Source organism: Anomaloglossus baeobatrachus, chromosome 1 (genome assembly GCF_048569485.1).
Source record: "Anomaloglossus baeobatrachus isolate aAnoBae1 chromosome 1, aAnoBae1.hap1, whole genome shotgun sequence".
NCBI lineage: Eukaryota > Metazoa > Chordata > Amphibia > Anura > Aromobatidae > Anomaloglossus > Anomaloglossus baeobatrachus.
In genome coordinates, this window is record NC_134353.1 from 64,845,058 (window position 1) to 64,859,013 (window position 13,956).

General features: G+C 49.3%; 1 protein-coding gene across 1 annotated transcript in view; it reads left to right on the top strand.

The window, feature by feature from the left end:
• The window catches only part of RNF4 (ring finger protein 4), a 63,830-nt gene that overhangs the window by 30,767 nt on the left and 19,107 nt on the right, over positions 1-13,956 (top strand). Inside the window, exon 7 of the mRNA XM_075346816.1 lies at positions 4,493-4,502. Within this exon, the coding sequence (XP_075202931.1) occupies positions 4,493-4,502 (10 nt within the window). The remainder of the gene's footprint in view (positions 1-4,492; positions 4,503-13,956) is intronic.

Consider the following 13,956-nt stretch of genomic DNA (forward strand, 5'->3'; position numbering starts at 1 on the left):
CAGCAGTCTCTCCGGCTAGCGGTGCGCTCTCTCCTGAGGCCCCGCCGCTTTTTCCTCAGGCGCCTGATGCAGGTGCTGGGTCAAATGGTGGCCTCCATGGAGGCGGTTCCCTTTGCCCAGTTCCATCTGCGTCCTCTGCAGCTGGACATTCTCCGCTGTTGGGACAAGCTGCCTTCCTCCTTACAGAGGTTAGTGGCTCTGTCGCCACGGACCAGGAGCTCTCTTCAGTGGTGGCTTCGACCCCCTCTCCCTGTCCCAAGGGCGCTCCTTCCTGACTCCGTCGTGGGTGATTCTCGCCACGGATGCCAGCCTATCTGGCTGGGGAGCGGTACATCTCCACCACTGAGCACAGGGCACTTGGACTCCGTCCGAGTCAGCCCTTTCAATCAATGTGCTGGAAACCAGAGCTGTGCTTCTAGCTCTCCTAGCCTTTCACCACCTGTTGGCGGGCAGGCACATTGGAGGTTCAGTCAGACAACGCGACAGCGGTTGCCTACATCAATCACCAAGGCGGGAAACGCAGCCGCCTGGCAATGTTGGAGGTCCAACGCATTCTTCAATGGGCGGAGGACTCCAAGTCCACCATATCCGCAGTCCACATCCCTGGCGTAGAAAACTGGGAGGCAGATTATCTCAGCCGTCAATCCGTGGACGGTGGCGAGTGGTCCCTGCACCCGGCAGTGTTTCAGTCAATCTGCCGCAAGTGGGGCACTCCGGACGTGGACCTAATGGCATCCCGTCACAACAACAAGGTTCCGGTTTACGTGGCTCGCTCCCACGATCCTCAGGCCTTCGCCGCGGACACTCTGGTTCAAGACTGGTCCCAGTTTCGTCTGTCCTACGTGTTTCCCCCTCTAGCTCTCTTGCCCAGAGTCCTGCGCAAGATCAGAATGGAGGGCCGTCGAGTCATCCTCATTGCACCGGACTGGCCCAGGCGAGCTTGGTATCCGGACCTGCTCCAACTGTCTGTGGAGATGCCATGGCATCTTCCGGACCGTCCAGACCTGCTCTCGCAAGGTCCGTTTTTCCGCCCGAATTCTGCGGCACTCAAATTGACGGCGTGGCTCTTGAGTCCTGGATTTTGACGGCTTCTGGTATTCCTCCTGAAGTCATCTCCACTATGACTCTGGCCCGTAAGTCTTCCTCCGTCAAGATCTATCACAGGACTTGAAAAATTTTCCTGTCCTGGTGTCGCTCTTCCGGCCATTCTCCTTGGCCATTCTCGTTGCCGACCCTTCTGTCTTTTTTATAGTCCGGTCTGCAGCTAGGACTGTCCCTCAACTCTCTCAAGGGACAAGTCTCAGCTCTGTCAGTGCTGTTCCAGCGGCGTCTCGCCCGGCTGGCTCAGGTCCGCACCTTCATGCAAGGTGTGTCTCACATCATTCCTCCTTATCGGCGGCCCTTGGATCCCTGGGACCTTAACTTGGTCCTCACGGTATTGCAGAAACCCCCTTTTGAGCCCCTTAGGGAGGTTTCTTTGTATCGTCTTTCTCAAAAGGTGGCCTTTCTAGTTGCCATAACTTCTCTCAGGAGAGTCTCTGATTTGGCTGCGCTCTCCTCGGAGTCACCTTTTTTTGTTTTTTCACCAAGACAAGGTAGTTCTCCTTCCGACCCTGGACTTTCTTCCTAAGGTGGTCTCTCCCTTCCACCTTAACCAGGATATTTCCTTGCCTTCCTTCTGTCCGGCCCCTGTTCATCGCTTTGAGAAAGCGCTGCATACTCTAGATCTGGTGCGTGCTCTCCGGATTTATGTGTCTCGCACCGCTTCGCTTAGGCGGTGCACCTCTTTTTGTGCTAACCACAGGGCGGCGCAAGGGTCTCTCTGCTTCTAAGCCGACATTGGCCCGTTGGATTAGATCGACCATTTCGGACGCCTACCAGAGTACTCAGGTGCCTCCCCCGCCGGGGATCAAAGCACACTCGACCAGAGCTGTCGGTGCCTCTTGGGCTTTTAGGCACCAGGCTACGGCTCAACAAGTCTGTCAGGCTGCCACTTGGACTAGCCTGCATACCTTTTCGAAGCACTACCAAGTGCATGCTCATGCTTCGGCAGATGCGAGCTTGGGCAGACGCATCCTTCAGACGGCTGGCGCCCACTTGTGAAGTTAGGCTCCGCCTACTTAGTTTTTTCTGTTTATTCCCACCCAGGGACCGCTTTGGAACGTCCCATGGTCTGGGTCTCCCAAAGGAACGATAAAGAAAAAGAGAATTTTGTTACTTACCGTAAATTCTTTTTCTTATAGATCCGTATTGGAAGACCCAGCTCCCTCCCTGTTGCCTGTTGGCAATTTTCTTGTTCCGTGTGTTATCACCGGCTGTTGTCGTGGACAGAGTCTCCGGTTGTTCCGGTTCTTACTCGGTTCTACTTGTGGGTGGCTATTCTCCTTCAGCTTTTGCACTAAACTGGCTAGGACTGGCTACCAGGGGGTGTATAAGCTCAGAGGGAGGAGCTACACTTTTTAGTGTAGTACTTTGTGTGTCCTCCGGAGGCAGAAGCTATACACCCATGGTCTGGGTCTCCCAATACGGAACTATAAGGCTACTTTCACACATCCGGTTTGAGCCGTGCGGCTCAATCCGGCTGTGAAACTTCCGCATCCTTTGCATAAGTTTTTACATGCGGCCGGTCCGTTTTTTTCCGGTTGCGGCACGCTACTGAGCATGCGCAGTGGAAAAAAACGCATGCGGCGGCCGGATGCGTTTTTTTCGCATCGCGCCGCATCCGGCGTCCATAGGCATGCATTGAAAATGCGCCGCAGTGGCCGGATGCGGCGCGATGCGGTAATTTTTGCCGGAGCAAAAAACGTTGCAGGGAACGTTCTATCCGGCCGCGGCATCGGCTAAATCTGCCGCATGCGGCAAAAACCGGACCGAACGCAAGCCCCTGCGGCACAATACGGCACTAATGTAAGTCTATGCAAAAAAAAAACGCAACCGGCGGCAAAAAAAAACGGTTGCGGTTTTTCTGCAGAGTGCCGTATTGTGCCGCATTGCAGGAACCGGAGGTGTGAAAGTAGCCTAAGAAAAAGAATTTACGGTAAGTAACAAAATTCTCTTTTTTTCGTTCATTAGTTATTTACAATTTTAGGACCACTAATAAAATGTGTTCAAAGGGCTGTCCATTGTGTTGGATTGTCAATGCAACCCTCTTCTCCCTCTCTTGACACACTGATAGCAACACCGCAGAAGAAATGCTAGCACAGGCTTCCAGTATCCGTTGATTCGGATGTTGCACATCTTGTATCTTCACAGCATAGACAATTGCCTTCCGATGACCCCAAAGATAAGTCTAAGGGGGTCAGATCGGGAGACCTTGGTGGCCATTCAACTGGCCCACGACGACCAATCCACTTTCCAGGACACTGTATATGTAGGAATGCTTGACCTGACACCCATAATGTGATGGTGCACCACCCTGTAGATCCATAGACATTTAATATAGAGTTGGTCCTGTTTATAACTCTAATAGCTCCCAGAACGTGTGAGGTCAGAAACTGATGTTGGGGAGAGGGATGGGTTCACAATCTCTATTTTAGTTCATCCTAAAGGTGTTGGATGGAGTTGAGGTCCAGGCTCATGTTCTTCTACCAAACTCCCCTAACCTTGCCTTTGTAAACTTTCTGCACTGGGCGAACAGTAAAGGGCCTTCTCCAAACTGTTCCAACAAAACTGGAAAATACAGTTGTCCAAAATGTATTGTGCTAAAGGATTAAGATTTCCTTAAAGTGGAATAAGAAGCCAAGGCCGACCCCTGAAAAAGAACTCCATAACATTACCCCCTCCTCCTCCAAACTATACTATGGGCACAAAAATGTTCTCCTGACATTCACCAAAGCTAGATGCCAACATCAGATGGAGCAGTGTGATCCGTCAATGCCCAGGACACGTTTCCTCCAGAGTCCAGTGGTGGCGGCTTTACACCACTCCATCCGATGCTCGGCATTGTGCTTGGTGATATACGGCTGCAGCTGCTCGGCCATGATGCTCCCGGCGGCAGGCTCGGTGTTTGTGCTGATGTCACCAGAGGAGGTCTGGACTCTGCTGTTATGGAGTCAGCAGAGTGTTGGTGACTTCTCTTTCCTCTGCTCCTCAGCACTCGGGGCCCCCCCCTCCCCCTCCGCTCTGTATCGTTTTACTATGAGGAAAACTTCTTCCAAAATATAAAAAAATTGCTCTGATCAGATATTTATAAGCAATTTAAACCTCAGGTCGTACCTGGTGAGGCCCAACTGCAGGAGGCCAGCGGAGGGCTTCCTCTGAGGCCAGCGGAGGGCTTCCTCTGAGGCCAGCGGAGGGCTTCCTCTGAGGCCAGCGGAGGGCTTCCTCTGAGGCCGTCCATGGATCTGGAGATAGCTATTAATAATTATATTAAAAATAAGATTAATTAAAAAAAAAAAAAAACACTAACTATTTACCTACATGATATTTATGACTTGTGTAACTTTTTTTTTTTTTTTTCCTCTTTACATTTATCTTGTGAACATGTAAGCAGATTGTTGAAGGTGAGATTTCCTTTTCCGCATTTTAGATTTATTAGGAAGAATTGGAAGATTGTTTAAAAGTTGATTTTACAATAGATTTAGGAATAATAATAATATCCACAGTTGGAGGTGTTTTTTAAAAAAAAAAAAAAAAATTTCTGTGAGATAGTGTCCCTGCTGTGTAATGGCTGTGTCTGACCGTACAGGGAAGATGGTCTGATCATTGCACAGCTCCTGGGTCGGGGAGAACGTAATACATTATACAGACATTACAGCAGGGGATCACAAATGAGTCTTTCTTTGAGGTAAAACATTTTTTAAAAAACAAGCAGAGAAATGTTTTACCTCACAGAATCAGATACAGGCAGGCCAGCACCTTTAAGGCGTATAAGAGGTCGGGCCAAGTGTTCAGCTTGGATACCAAATAATTAAAGGGAACTGAAGCATCATAACGGACGCAGGTATGGTCACTTAAGTACCCCTTGACCATGTAGTTAAACTTCTCCCTCATTGTCATTGTTACAGGCACAGATAGCCCTTGCTGATGTCCAGGTTTATTGAATTGAATATGGCCCAGTTTGTGCACATTTTTCCTCTCCCCTCTGTTGGACCTGGTGTTGGTGTGTCTCCCCATTAATCCTTGGTGTTGAAGAGAGCCGGTTACTCTGCCCCCAGCGATGTCTGAGGGTGATATTTTCATCAACTGATCTACAACGACCCTCTTGAAGGATTCCATTGTGCAACCCTTTGGTGACTTCAACAGGAAAGAAGGAAATTTCACCTTGTACATTGGGTCCAGAAAGGCGTCCAACCAGTAAAGGTTGTTGGATCACACGAGGGTCTTGCCAAAACTTACACATGAACTATGCCATGTGGGCCAAGCTGCAAACAGTCAAAGGTTCTGTGTCCCCACCAGGAGGAACAATACCCATCCTCTCCTCACGCTGACTCGCCTCCTCCTCCTCCTCCCCAGCCCATCCATGGTGGACAGACATGAAGCTGGGGTTGAGAGTCCCCTGTGTAGCATTGGGAGTCTCCCCGGTAGCACAAAAAAACAAGTAGTCTTCCTCCTCCTCCTCACCGCTAGATTACGAGTGTACTGCTTTTGTAATTATTTGCAAAAGCCACTAGCAACGTATTAATGTGGGTCATCTGGATGCCACAAGGCAGGCTATGAACTCCTAAATATTGTGGAAACAGGTTCCGAAATCCTACCTAATCCACAATCTCTCCCTCCCTGCTGTGACTGTTTAGTGCCATCAGCTCTTAAAAGAGCCATTGAATTCTGGATTCTGGATGGTACTATGGAGGTAGTGACCAGCACTGCTTTAAACACTGTCCCTGCTCGGAAATTTGTCCCTCTGACCGCTACACTGACCTGAAAAGGGCTTTTTGTGTTAAGAGGCCTACACTCTCCCTTGCAACTGCACGCTCTATCCCTACGCTGATACAACGCAGGTTTCGGACGCAATGTGCTCAAAATGGCTGAAAGTGTTTTATAGACCCTATGACGCTGCGCGGCCGGCCAATCGCAGTAATGCCACAACCAAGATGGCTGCGGCATTACTGTGTTTTGTTAAGAAGCCTAACATGTTTAGTGGCTGCAAATCAGGTGCCAAAACAGCTGGGTGGGACATCCGAATATAGCGAGGCGAATGCACAATTACTCTCTATATAACGTATACCCTGAATACTGTACTATTCTGCAAACAGTAAGGAATACATTCGCTCATCACTAGGTACGATCCCATGCTGTGCTTTCTGTGAAGTGAAACATTGTTTGTGTTTTTTTTTGTTTTTTGTTATCTTTTACTTCAAAGAATAAATCATCTGTGACTTTGTGCTGTAATATCTGTATACTCTTTTGCGTCCTCCCCGGTTCAGCAGCTGTGGTATGATCAGACCATGTCCCTGTACGGTCAGACATGGCCATTACACAGTAGGGACAGACAGATTATCTCAGCGCAGCAACAATTTTTTAAACACATCCAATTGTGTAAATTGTTATTATTCCAAGATGTAGCGATTTAAAATGAGCTTTGTTTGTGGGAGTACGCCTTTAATTTGTGTTAAGCATGACAAAAACTAAGTACACCCTTTTTGATTGGCTATGGTTTTACTTATCTAGAATTTTTAAAAGGGCATTAACATTATTTTGAGTGCGACCTCTGATGAGCCACACGTGACAAATTACACCGTGATATTATTTATTCGTTAATCAAAAACTTGTTCTTGGGATATGTCCACACAGAGTAAATACATGTGGTGTTCCAGAATCTGCGGCGGAATTTTTCAGTTTCTGCAGTGAATTTGCAGTTTGCACCCCTGGGTCCGCATGTGGATTATTCCTTATAATGGGGCTGATCCATGTGCCACTAACTGCTGTGAATTTGCTTTATCCCTGCTTACCAATAAGCACTGTACATGTTCGGCGACTGTCGGCAGCGATGTATCATGAACCTACCCCATTTGCGGCAGATTATGTCTGTTATTCAGCTATCATCAGCCTCTAACAATCGTGTGCGGCCGACCTCTCATCTGCTTGATGCTGTTAATCTATTAAATGCCGCTGTTAATTTCTAAGCCATCGGATGCTTAGACCCCCAACTTTCCGAAGGGGATTAAAAGGGGATAATAAAAATATGTATTTCTTGATCGTTCCTTTGGGAGACCCAGACCATGGGTGTTTAGCTTCTGCCTCCGGAGGACACACAAAGTACTACACTTAAAAGTGTAGCTCCTCCCTCTGAGCTTATACACCCCCTGGTAGCCAGTCCTAGCCAGTTTATTGCTTTGTGTCAGGAGGCATACATCCACACATGCATTCTCATCTGATTTGTTTGACTTTTGGAAAGAGTTTGAAGAAAAGCGGGTCCATGTCTGGACTCCCGGCATGTCCCTTCTCACCCCACTGTGTTGGCGGTGTTGTTAAGGTTGATTTACAAGGCTGCAGCCTTACATGCCGTGCTCCTTCACCATCCCTTCTGGGCTCTGGCTTGAAGTGGGAGCCAGCACGGTCTCCATGCCTGGCAGGAGTCCGGTCTCCATCCACAGCCCCTTGAGGATCCTGTTGGACCGGAGCACTCATCCCCAGGGACATGGCCCTGCGTCTCAGCAGCTAAGTACCTGAGACGTTTTTGTTGGGGGTCCCGGTTCTTTATTGTAAGGGGAGAGTATGCTGTATGTGATTGTTTTAACTTTTCCGGCGGGTTCTCTAGCTTTTGCCTGAGAACCGCGCCGATGGTGCCTGCTTGTCGGCCTCGCCGCTTAAATTTAGGCCCCGGCTTCGCCGGAGGCCTAGTTTCATTTTCCTGCCCTCACATGTCACTCATGCAGAGGGACAGGTTCGGCTCCTCCCGGCGGCCGTTCTACACAGGGGAGGGACACTCCCCACTGCTGGGGCGTCCCTCCTTCCCTGCAGGTCTCTAAAGCCCTCCAGTTCCCGCTCTTTTATAGGAACGCCCTCTTCTCAGGCAGAGTTCACTCTGCTCTGGGACATCCTGCATTCTGCATCTCTGCTGAGGTGCTGCGACTGGGGGACCGGGCTTCGGGATCTGGAGGGCACACAACACCGCGCTCAGCGGTCTGGTAAGCCACAGCCGGTCTCCGGTTGTGGACCTCTGTATATTCTCCCTGGGGTTCATTCTCTGCAAAGCCCCCACTCCAGCAGCATGTCTCACACAAGGAGCAAGGCTCCGAAGCTTTATTCTGCATGCACTGCATGTAAGCTCCTGCTGCCTGAGCCGAGCACCTATCCACATTGTGATGTCTGCTCTAACTTGGCGGTGCCACAGCCTGGAGTCTCACCCCCAGTGGTCTCTCAGGCTGCCTCTGCACCTGTGATTGAACCCCCGGCCTGGGTAGAGTCCTTTTCTAGGTCCATATCCCAGTCATTTGCTGAGTCCATGGGGCTTTTGTCCAGGACTTTGATGAATATGCATCAGCCCTCCTCACAGGGTGCCTCTAATACTCTTGACAGAGGACTCCAATCCTCTGACCTCCGTCCATCGAAGCTCACGGAGGATTCATCATCTGATCCCAGACCCCGTCCTTCTAAGAGAAGGCGCAGGGTTTCCTCCCCCTCCCCATCCCACGGCTCTGTCTCAAGAGCTGACTCTCAAGATGAGGAGGATGCCCTCACTGGGGGCTCGAAAGCTATGTATCCCATCGATTTCTCTGAGGGTGACTCAGATCTTAGTGATTTGATTGCTTCTATTAATTCTGTGCTGGATCTCAATCCGCCAGTGTCAGAGGAACAACTCTCTTTGGCAGAAAAACATCAGTTTACCTCGCCTAAGAGAGTGAAGAGTGTGTTCTTTAACCACTCCAGTTTTCAGACCGCTGTGACCAAACCCAGGGCCTGCCCTGACAAACGCTTTCCAAAGCGTGGTTCTGATTACCGGTTTCCATTTCCACCTGAGGTGGTCAAGGAGTGGTCTCACTCCCCAAAGGTAGACCCTCCGGTGTCTAGGCTCTCAGCCCGGACCGTTGTGTCGGTGGCTGACTGCACCTCACTTAAGGATTCCACTGACCATCAGATTGACCTTCTGGCCAAATCTGTGTATGAAGCTGCGGGGGCCGCGTTTTCCCCGACTTTTGCAGCAGTGTGGGCTCTCAAAGCCATCTCTGCTTCTCTAGAGGAGATGCATTCCCTCACCAAGGAATCTATGCCTGAGATGGTTACCTTAACTGCTCAGGCTTCAGCTTTTTCATCCTATGCCATGTCTGCCATGCTAGATGCTGCTCACCGCACTGCGGTGGCTTCAGCTAATTCTCTTGTTATCCGCAGGATTTTGTGGCTTCGAGAGTGGAAGGCAGATGCTTCTTCCAAGAAGTTTCTTGCTGGGCTCCTTTTTGCTGGTTCACGGCTGTTTGGTGAACAGCTGGATGAAATCATTAAAGAAGCTACTGGCGGGAAGAGTACTTCCATACCACAAACCAAGACCAGGAAACCCGCCCAGGGTAGGAATCAATCGAGGTTTCGTTCCTTTCGTTCCTCCAACTGGTCATCCTCTAAGCCCTCCGCCTCGTCCGCAAACTCAGCCAAGCATCAGAAATCCAACTGGCGCCCAAAAGCGCGTCCGCAGAAGACCGCAGGAGGTTCTGCCACTGAGGCAGCTTCCTCATGACTCTCGGCCCGCTCCAGCCACGTCCTTAGTTGGTGGCAGGCTCTCCCACTTTGGCGACGCTTGGTTAAAGCAAGTCTCCGATCAGTGGGTGAGAGACATCATATCTCACGGCTACAGGATAGAATTCTCTTCCAGCCCTCCAAACAGATTTTCTTCTCTCAACTCCCCCCTGCTCCAAGGCCGCCGCCTTCTCGCAGGCCGTGGCGTCCTTGCAGGCAAACGGAGTGATTGTCCCAGTTCCCGCTCAGGAACGGTTCAGAGGTTTTTACTCAAATCTCTTCCTAGTTCCAAAAAAGGACGGTACCTTCCGGCCCATCCTGGATCTCAAGCTTCTCAACTAGCATGTCCGGGTGCGGCATTTTCGCATGGAGTCTCTGCGATCAGTCATTGCCTCTATGACCCAAGGGGAGTTCCTGGCGGCCATCGACATCAGAGATGCCTATCTACATGTGCCAATCGCAGTGTCACATCAGCGTTGGTTACGTTTTGCGATAGGAGAGGATCATTTCCAATTCGTGGCTCTCCCCTTCGGGTTAGCCACGGCCCCTCGGGTATTCACCAAGGTCATGGCGGCAGTGATTGCGGTCCTGCACCTCCAGGGGTTAGCAGTTCTTCCTTATCTGGACGACCTTCTGGTCAAGGGTACATCCAGCGCAGACTGTCAGCGGAGTGTTTCGCTCACTCTCGCCACCCTAGCCCAATTCGGGTGGATTGTCAATCTTCCCAAATCCACTCTGACTCCGACCCAGAGTCTCACGTACCTAGGGATGCAGTTCGAGACTTTGCCGGCACTTGTGAAGTTGCCCTTAATCAAACAGCAGTCTCTCCGGCTAGCGGTGCGCTCTCTCCTGAGGCCCCGCCGCTTTTTCCTCAGGCGCCTGATGCAGGTGCTGGGTAAAATGGTGGCTTCCATGGAGGCGGTTCCCTTTGCCCAGTTCCATCTGCGTCCTCTGCAGCTGGACATTCTCCGCTGTTGGGACAAGCGGCCTTCCTCCTTACAGAGGTTAGTGGCTCTGTCGCCACGGACCAGGAGCTCTCTTCAGTGGTGGCTTCGACCCCTCTCCCTGTCCCAAGGGTGCTCCTTCCTGACTCCGTCCTGGGTGATTCTCGCCACGGATGCCAGCCTATCCGGCTGGGGAGCGGTACATCTCCACCACAGAGCACAGGGCACTTGGACTCCGTCAGAGTCAGCCCTTTCAATCAATGTGCTGGAAACCAGAGCTGTGCTTCTAGCTCTCCTAGCCTTTCACCACCTGTTGGCGGGCAGGCACATTCGAGTCCAGTCAGACAACGCGACAGCGGTTGCCTACATCAATCACCAAGGCGGGACACGCAGCCGCCTGGCAATGTTGGAGGTCCAACGCATTCTTCAATGGGCGGAGGACTCCAAGTCCACCATATCCGCAGTCCACATCCCTGGCGTAGAAAACTGGGAGGCAGATTATCTCAGCCGTCAATCCGTGGACGGTGGCGAGTGGTCCCTGCACCCGGCAGTGTTTCAGTCAATCTGCCGCAAGTGGGGCACTCCTTACGTGGACCTAATGGCATCCCGTCACAACAACAAGGTTCCGGTTTACGTGGCTCGCTCCCACGATCCTCAGGCCTTCGCCGCGGACGCTCTGGTTCAAGACTGGTCCCAGTTTCGTCTGTCCTACGTGTTTCCCCATCTAGCTCTCTTGCCCAGAGTCCTGCGCAAGATCAGAATGGAGGGCCGTCGAGTCATCCTCATTGCACCGGACTGGCCCAGGCGAGCTTGGTATCCGGACCTGCTCCAACTGTCCGTGGAGATGCCATGGCATCTTCCGGACCGTCCAGACCTGCTCTCGCAAGGTCCGTTTTTCCGCCCGAATTCTGCGGCACTCAAATTGACGGCGTGGCTCTTGAGTCCTGGATTTTGATGGCTTCTGATATTCCTCCTGAAGTCATCTCCACTATGACTCGGGCCCGTAAGTCTTCCTCCGTCAAGATCTATCACAGGACTTGAAAAATTTTCCTGTCCTGGTGTCGCTCTTCCGGCCATTCTCCTTGGCCATTCTCGTTGCCGACCCTTCTGTCTTTTTTACAGTCCGGTCTGCAGCTAGGACTGTCCCTCAACTCTCTCAAGGGACAAGTCTCAGCTCTGTCAGTGCTGTTCCAGCGGCGTCTCGCCCGGCTGGCTCAGGTCCGCACCTTCATGCAAGGTGCGTCTCACATCATTCCGCCTTATCGGCGGCCCTTGGAACCCTGGGACCTTAACTTGGTCCTCACGGTATTGCAGAAACCCCCTTTTGAGCCCCTTAGGGAGGTTTCTTTGTATCGTCTTTCTCAAAAGGTGGCCTTTCTAGTTGCCATAACTTCTCTCAGGAGAGTCTCTGATTTGGCTGCGCTCTCCTCGGAGTCACCTTTTTTGTTTTTTCACCAAGACAAGGTAGTTCTCCGTCCGACCCCGGACTTTCTTCCTAAGGTGGTCTCTCCCTTCCACCTTAACCAGGATATTTCCTTACCTTCCTTCTGTCCGGCCCCTGTTCATCGCTTTGAGAAAGCTCTACATACTCTCTAGATCTGGTGCGTGCTCTCCGGATCTATGTGTCTCGCACCGCTGCGCTTAGGTGGTGCACCTCTCTTTTTGTGCTAACCACAGGGCGGCGCAAGGGTCTCTCTGCTTCTAAGCCGGCCTTGGCCCGTTGGATTAGATCGACCATTTCGGACACCTACCAGAGTACTCAGGTGCCTCCCCCGCCGGGGATCAAAGCACACTCGACCAGAGCTGTCGGTGCGTCGGCACCAGGCTACGGCTCAACAAGTCTGTCAGGCTGCCACTTGGACTAGCCTGCATACCTTTTCGAAGCACTACCAAGTGCATGCTCATGCTTCGGCAGATGTGAGCTTGTTCAGACGCATCCTTCAGGCGGCTGTCGCCCACTTGTGAAGTTAGGCTCCGCCTACTTCTTAGTGTTTTCTGTTTATTCCCACCCAGGGACAGCTTTGGAACGTCCCATGGTCTGGGTCTCCCAAAGGAACGATAAAGAAAAAGAGAATTTTGTTACTTACCGTAAATTCTTTTTATAGTTCCGTATTGGGAGACCCAGCTCCCTCCCTGTTGCCTGTTGGCAATTTTCTTGTTCCGTGTGTTATCACCGGCTGTTGTCGTGGACAGAGTCTCCGGTTGTTCCGGTTCTTACTCGGTTCTACTTGTGGGTGGCTATTCTCCTTCAGCTTTTGCACTAAACTGGCTAGGACTGGCTAACAGGGGGTGTATAAGCTCAGAGGGAGGAGCTACACTTTTTAGTGTAGTACTTTGTGTGTCCTCCGGAGGCAGAAGCTATACACCCATGGTCTGGGTCTCCCAATACGGAACTATAAGAAAAAGAATTTACGGTAAGTAACAAAATTCTCTTTTTTTTTAAAATAATAAAAAAATAGACTAATGAAAAAAAAATTAAAATCTGAATCTCACCCCACGTTTCACTCCATTAAAAATAAAGAAGTTTATTTTTTTATGTGGTAACCTTGCATCTATAAAAGCCCGATCTACCAAAATATAAACCTAATAAATTAAATCAGTAAAAACCTTTTTATGAGAAAAAAAATATTAAAATTGTAGATTTTCTTTTTCTTTTCTTTTCAGTCTTTGCAATTTTGCAAAAAAAACACAAATAAAACTATACAAAGCAAATAAAGGGCAGCAGTTATAACCTGACCAGGCCAAGAAACTAATGCACTAGCAGGATGCAGCAAAACCCCCAAAGAGGTGGACACATCACAGGTGCAAAAGAAGCAAATCAGTCACACACTTCCAATCCATGGGTGTATGTGTTTGTGTGTGTGTGTGTATATATATATATATGTATGTGTATATATATATATATATATGTATGTATATATATATATATATATATATATATATATATATATGTGTATATATATATATATATGTATATGTATATATATATATATATATGTATATATATATGTATGTATGTATATATATGTATGTATATATATATATATATATATATATATATATGTATGTATGTATGTATGTATGTATGTATGTATGTATGTATGTATGTATGTATGTATATATATATATATATATATATATATATATATATATATATATATATATATATATATATATATATATATATATATATATATATATATATATATATATATATATACACACACACATATACATACATACATACATACGGTTAGGTCCAGAAATATTTGGACAGTGACAAAAGTTTTGTTATTTTAGCGGTTTACAAAAACATGTTCAGAAATACAATTCTATATATAATATGGGCTGAAAGTGCACACTCCCAGCTGCAATATGAGAGTTTTCACATCCAAATCGGAGA